The sequence below is a fragment of the Mauremys mutica genome, chromosome 1 (genome assembly GCF_020497125.1).
Source record: "Mauremys mutica isolate MM-2020 ecotype Southern chromosome 1, ASM2049712v1, whole genome shotgun sequence".
NCBI classification, from domain to species: Eukaryota; Metazoa; Chordata; order Testudines; family Geoemydidae; genus Mauremys; species Mauremys mutica.
Window position 1 is genome coordinate 49,449,697 of NC_059072.1, and position 7,500 is coordinate 49,457,196.

A 7,500-nucleotide genomic window follows, 5' to 3' on the forward strand; every position below is an offset into this window, starting at 1 on the left:
GATTAATGTAGCTAGAGTCAATGTAGCTTAGGTAGACTTACTGCGCTGTCTACACTGCACTGGGTCGCCGGGAGAAACTCGCCCATCGACTTACCTTATGCTTCTTGTGAAGTATCGGAGTCAACGAGAGAGCAATCTGCGGTCGATTTACGAGTCTTCACTAGACATGTTAAATCGACCCCCGGTGCATCGATCACCATAACGGGGTCAATCTAAGACATGCAACTTCAGCTATGTGAATAGCATAACTGAAGTCGACGTACTTAGATCTACTTATCATGGTGTCTTCACTGTGGGTAAGTCGACAGCTAACGCTTTCCCATTGACTCCGCTTACGCTTCTCATTCTGCTGGAGTCGACGGGAGAGTGCTCAGTAGTCTATTTATCACATCTATACTAGATGTGATAAATCAACCCCCGCTGGATCAACTGCTGCCCACCAATCCGGCGGGTAGTGTAGATAAGCCCTGAGTCTACAAATTGGACCTGCCTGGGCTGATCCTTTTGCCTGTGTGAAGCTCCACTGAATTTAATGGAACTTTGTGAGGGCACAAGAATCGGATTGCTGATCAGTTTGCAGGATTGAGGCCTTATGTAACACTGTGGTAATGGGCAAGTATTGACTTTTCAACAACCATCCCTGCACATGTGATACTGTCATATGTCTAATGCTGCACCCTTTACTGGAACTGAAATACAAATCATATTAAAAATCATGCTGAATTTGCTGCATGAGGCAATTAATTTTTTTAAGTGAGAGATTTAACAACAACAGCATTTTTGTGCGTACCTTATGACTAATCTAAGTATTCTCCTATGCACTCAGATACCTTTCTACCTTTGCTTCCTACTGCTACAGAGTCCAATGAACTCCAAGTTTTTCAAAGTGGGTTTTCTTTTAATATCTGTAAACCTATCACAAAAAGATATTCTCTCTAGCTTCAGTCTCAAGGCAGTGATTTGTGCACTTATAGGTGTACTTTGTTTAGTGTCACCTATGGTGTAGATTGGATAGATTTTGTAAAAGATAGCATTACTTTTAAAGAAACATACAATTTGACAAGCTATTGCATTTTACCTTCATTTTATTGCCATATTTTTCATCACACTCATTGTTTTCCAACGGTCATGAAATTGTTCATTTTCTTAGTCTGTTACATTTGTAGACCTATTTACTGTTTATAAAGCAATATGCACTTACAGGTTTTGGAGATGGCTTGGGCTCCGAGGGTCGCATGTGCAAGTGGGTCATCATTGCTTGAAGACGTTCACGTTCTTTAGAAAGCTGTTAAGAAAGAGTGAGATCAGAAGCATTTTAGAAATGACTGATACAGCTATTTTATTGCAGTGATACATCTTATCATTGAGCTTGTCTCACTGTAATGATTCCTGCATATAAAAGCCTATGTCAGTAGAAAGTTATCTGAGAGGAAACGCAACTTTGGCTAGGGGGAAAAAAAAAGAAAACTTTTATAGCCTCTCTTATGTTAAAAGGTCAGAGAAAACAAATAACACTTCATCTTTTTGTCAATAAGAGAATTGAGGTCACAGTTGCATCGACAGTAACAAGTTACTAAGACCATAAATTAGAAGGCCCATAGTGTCTCTTTAAAGTCCTGTGGACACTGTTAGCAATGGACTAGTGCCAACAGCTGTGAAGGGGTGAAGGGTCTTCAAAGCACAGTGCCTGCCAGGATTGTCTACACACTTCATCCTTTCCCACTGAGGTCCAGTTAGTGCCCTCTGCAATCTGCCATCATCAATCTAATTCAATAGAGTGACAGAGACCAGGCAGTGTGAAACGCTGAACTCTGCCACTGAGTCGGCATCTACACTGCACTGGGTCTCATTACAACTGATGGACCTTACTTTTCTATCAGTCAGACAAAGCAAAAAAATGGCATAATTGGTCACACTGCAAGCAGAATCTTCAGTTGGACTGTTACGTTGCAGCAGACCCTCTGTAAATTGTAAACAGTCCATAAAAAACCTTTACATCTGCTTCAGAAAACATTTCATTTTCTTTACAAAACCTGTGTTTTATTTGGATTCATGATTGATTTTCACACCATTCAAAAATACAAAATATTTGTCTTTTCAGATTCCAGTGATCTTGCCACATTAAAAAAACCAGAGAAAAGTGTTTTAAAATTTTGAAAAGGCTGATAAAATGTAAATAGATACAAAGAAAAATATCTATTGTTTTACACAGTAAGGCTAAGTAAAAAGAACTACCACTTAAAAGTTCTGTTCTATTTACATTAATTTGGATAACAACAAAATGATTACTGCACTTGTGGAAATAAGAAATCAGTTAGTGGTTAACATCGTTGTTTTCTTAGAGGTTTCTAAAGCTTTCTTGCATGAATTCTGTGTTAAAATTAGTTCAAATGCTAGAGCTACAATACAAAATTAGGAATATATTAAAGTGGACATCTGGACTAGCTCATTATATAGAGCAACAAAAAATTGGTTCTGTACTACCTGTGCTACTGTAGATATTTTGCCATTACTCCTACATAGAAGAAAGTACACCTCTATCCTGATATAACGCTGTCCTCGGGAGCCAAAAAATCCTACCGCATTATAGGTGAAACCACATTATATCAAACTTGCTTTGATCCGCCGGATTGTGTAGCTCCCCCCCGCCGCCCCCGAGCTTTACCACGTTATATCCAAATTCGTATTATATCGGGTCGTGTTATATCAGGGTAGAGGTGTACTAGATATAATTTGGATAGTGCATCTTTAATTAAAAACACACTTGAGGCAGGGGAGCAAAAAGATTTTTTTCTAGGCTTTATATTATATGCACCACACTTTAGAAATATACCATTTGCCATGATGTAAAACTAAGAAAAAAAGCCCAGATGAGCTAACATTAAGCCTGTAAGCTCTGAGCTTCTAAAAGCAACTAGAGCTTCGTTTGGGTTTGTAGTTCACATACATCATGGGAAAAAAGTGAGATGATTATATTTTCTCATAAATATTTTTGGTTTCTGGTATTAAAATACAAAAGAACCAAATAGCATTAGTTTTGTAAAGAAGGAACAAAAAATGTGTACACAAAATGTGTCCATGTTACATCAATAACATCATTTACCAAAGTCAAGAAATGTAAATAGTTCTATATCTTTCCTCTGCAAGTGCATCACTTCTTCATATATAAACAAACACAAAAGAGAGAGGACCAATCCTAGGCTGTGATCCTGTAGCTCTGCAGCACTCCATGGTACAAATGACTCCAAACACAGCGGATATAGCCCCGGATGACTACCCCTTGCAGTCCATGGTGGTGGCATGGCTGAGGGAAAGGTAATATGGCTGCGACTGTCCCTGAATGCTGGTGATCTCTGGCTGCTGCGGTGGTTTCTCAAGTCTTTCAGTTCATTCTATCCCTGTGTCAGAAGAAGGACCAGCACAAAGTGGCTGTAGGATTGGGGGACCCCAGCGAGCACTCCTTGACTATAGCTGAAGATTTGGCCCAACATCTTTAAACAACAGTTCTGCAGTTGTGATGACCACAAAGGGAAGTTTGCCTGTGCCAGGACTAGAAGATGGGATCCATCTATATGCATGACAATGCTTCCTCCTGGACTGAGTCAGAATAGCTCAACTGAGTATCACAGGCTCTCTACTTTTGTTGATGAAGATTCTACAGTAGCTTAAGTGCTAAGAGACTGTGCATTGTACACTAAGTACCTTAGCCATAGTGCAGCTATTCTGGTGGCTGGTGTAAAACAGAACAGCAGTTGATAAACCCTGTGTTGCCAGGCATTTGTTACAGTGCTTTACAGGTTCAAAGTGACATACACATATTAACTAAGTAATTCCCCCAATATTAACTATCTCACAAGTGTGTTGTTGCCCCAATATAGAGATGGGAAAACTGAGACATGCAATAGGCAAGGTGACTCGTCCAAGGCCACCGAAGAAGTCATTGTCAGAGCTGAAATTATGCTCAATCCACTAGACGATGCTGACTTCAGAAAATTGCTGTGAGTTTCAAAATATGAACGTTTTTAACAAAGTCTCAGAAACATTCTAAAACCTTTTTATGAACATCAATAAATCTGAGTCAAGAGACACAGGCCTTTTATCCGAGAGCCATTGAGACAGGCGCTTTAAAGAAAATGAAAAATAAATAGATAATATGACCATGTAACAAACCTGTATTTCTAACTGCTGAACCACTTGCATTTGCACCCGACACTGAGCGGTGCTTCTGTCATCCAATGCATGTTCATTGTTAAGGTGCCTAGTAAAGAAAGAAAATACTAATAAAATACAGGATTAAGGTGAGCATAATTTCTTTATTAATCAAATTTGCTTCTGCTGTGGATGGGATGCTCATTAATGTCAATGGAACATTTGCAAAAAGCTCTAAGTTGAACATGCCTAGTATAAAACTATGTAAGATAACTATCAGTTCTGTGACATTTTTATTTTGATCCATAGTGTTCCCAGCTGATAAATGCTAAGGGCCCAAGTCTCCTGTGTGTTCAGGTTACTTTGCACGTCTCTGCCAGCACAAAGCAGCCCTTAAGCCAGACTACCTGTCTACTAACAGATTTCTCCTGTGAAAGGGATCCTTGAATGGCACAGAGCCAACACAGTGATTTCTACACTACCTCCACACCCTACTGCTGGTATAAGTAAGTGGCCAATACATCCTTAGACTCCACTGATCCCCAGCTTCTGTAGTGACTCCTTCATGCTGTCCTAAATTAGTGCAGCCCTCATGATGCTTTATATGATGCAGCTCTACAATCAAGTTTCAGCTGGGAAGGGTGAGGCACTGGCAAAGGGCAATTGCATACCTAGTATGCACTGCAGAGCGACTCCCCCTGGCAGCCTGTTGGAGCAGGGTCCAGGATGTGACCATTGGACCAGAAATTATGCAAATCCAAAACCAAATCTCCTGTATGGGAGAAGGAGCACATAGTGGCCATGAGGCAGCCAGTAAGCTGGGCACAGCCTGGGGACTTGAGAGATTGTGTCTCTGAAGGCACCACTGCACAAGGTGGGAGACAGGAGAGTTGAGTTCAACTCTTAGGGAAAATTATGCCTCCTCCCTCCAAATTGTGGAAGGGCCTGTTTACAGCACATTGGCTGCATGATGGGGTTTTCTCTTTTCACAATAGCGTAGAGAAGGTTTGGGGAGCAGGACAAGGAAGAAATGGAGGCTAGGGCATTGGCTCTGCAAAAATGTGGACTCGCTGGCTATTTCTCCTGCAGACCAGAGGTCAAGAGCTGCAGGAACTATTGTGCAGCATCATGGCCACAGATACCACCATCCATGCCCTGGGAGAAAGATAACTCCCTCCCTCCTTTCTTCCAAACTCCTCATTGTACAATGTAGTTGCTTGATTCTTTTGCTGTAGGCAGGATTTGCCTCTTAGTGAACAAACAATGAAAAAGCAAAGGATATTGCATCTCACCCTCACCACAGTTCTTTGTTATTATTGTAACTTTAGTTTTTTAAAAGGAGAATAGAAATCACAATTTTTTTTATGCTGATGATGGGATATGCATATGAGTGAGGTTTGACGGAGAGGTTTTACTACTAGTGCAAGAGGCATGGGGAAAAGAAGTATGACATTTTAGTTTTAGATCAAGTAGTTTTGTGTGAAACTAAAAGTAACGATTTAAATATTGGAGAGAATTATTTGCAATAAGCTTAAGTTTCACCAAAAATGGATTCAAAGACACGCCGTCTCCTTTCACCTGAGGCCACAAAGCTTGTGGCCCTTAGTTTTAAACTGCATCCCTGTAACTTTTTTGCAGGTGCAAAAATGGAAGATGGAGCCTTAGAAATAAGACTCGTATATTTAGTGTGTGTTCTTTTGTTTTCTAACATTTTTATTTAAAAGAATAATTTCACTTCTCCAAGCAGGTATGTTCATCCGAAAGAATGAATTGTCAAAAATTCTCATTTTTTTATGATGGGTTCATTTCCACTGATTTTGAAATTAGGATAAATAGATAATCAGCTAATTAATTAATACATTTACTGAATGGCCTTTCACAACATCCTCTTCATTACACAGGCATATCTGTATTCTTACAATGTATGTGATTTATTAACACAATATTCATTTTTAACATGTTTTCAGGTAATTTATTACAAAGTTGACATACTTACTAGTTTCTAGATAAAGTGGATAGAGTAATTCTAAACCTAATGCATATCTGTGTCAATTTTAAAATAAAAATGAAAAACAGAGAGAGACAGAGGGCGCGTGTGTGTGTGTGTGCGCGCACATACCACACACCCGCTTGAGATGACTGCATACTCATTATTATGTATTACTTAATACAGCGCTACGTTTGCATGACACTTTACAGAACAGAGAAAGACAGAGTCCCATCTCTGAGGAACTTAAAATATAACAGGAATGTGCAACGTGGAAGAAGGAAGTCCAATATAAAAGCAATTTCAGTATGATGATCACATAGTAACCTGGGAGGCTACAGCACATGTGTTGAGGGTTACAAAATAATCTCCTGATACTAATGAGTGCCAATTTATGTCATTATGTCCATCATATAGTTCTTTATGTTTTGTATTTTTGAGAAAAAATATTTTAGGAAAGTGATAAGAGCTTGACAATTTTTATTAGGATGATTTTCTCTTATCCCTTTTCCTGTGAAGACTAGTTTCTTTATTTCTCATGAATGTTCAGGAATTATAGTGACAGAAAAAATAGGTCTAATATATTTAAAAAACCTCTAAAATATCTTTTTGGCTCCAAATTTAGGGTCCAATATTTTGCAATCTGCCAGGACTAGACATAAATTTTGTACCTCTGGAAAGCTGTGAGTCTATCCAAAGTATACATTTTTTGTTTCTTGCCTTGCAGATCGAGTTATCAGAAAACTTCCTGAAGTTTCGAATGTTAGAAGAAGTCCCAACTGAGGTGGATTATTGGTCTGAAAGTGGGTGATGAGATGAAAGGGGCAAAATAAATGCAACTTACTTCATGATTTTGTACTTTAATACATGGTTGAACAAGTAAAGAGATTTTTTTCCCTGGTTATCATGGTGACAAATTTGATATGAAACTGTTATTAACTACACATATTTGTATAAGAAAGAATTAATATAATAAGTAATGCACACTGTAATTAAAGTGCACTAATGATAAATTATTAATATGAATAATATGATTTGAGTGTCTTAAAACAGACAAAAGATTAAAAAGCTTGAAAATACAGTGGGATAGATTTTGAAATGGGTCAAAATGCACTAGATTTTTGCAGATGGATCTGGATTCTGTAACGCAAAAGCTACTGTAGCTTTGTAGGTGAGAAGAGATATGGTTTCAGCAAAGATTCTAGTGGACGTTCACCTATATCAATTAACCTCTGTGTAACTTGGCACTCTTGTCAGTCTCTGCTCACAAGAAGCCCATGACTAAAATAGCAGTGCTACAGGTCAGGAGGGAGGTGCCCTGGAAGAGGTATATGGGGGAATATACACAGAACCTGTCTGCCCTG

General features: G+C 38.9%; 1 protein-coding gene across 1 annotated transcript in view; it reads right to left on the bottom strand.

The window, feature by feature from the left end:
- FOXP2 (forkhead box P2) overlaps positions 1-7,500 on the bottom strand; it is a 616,164-nt gene that overhangs the window by 43,693 nt on the left and 564,971 nt on the right. Inside the window, exons 13-14 of the mRNA XM_044981101.1 lie at positions 4,171-4,258; positions 1,202-1,285 (exon numbers count right to left, since the gene is read on the bottom strand). Of these exons, the coding sequence (XP_044837036.1) occupies positions 1,202-1,285; positions 4,171-4,258 (172 nt within the window). The remainder of the gene's footprint in view (positions 1-1,201; positions 1,286-4,170; positions 4,259-7,500) is intronic.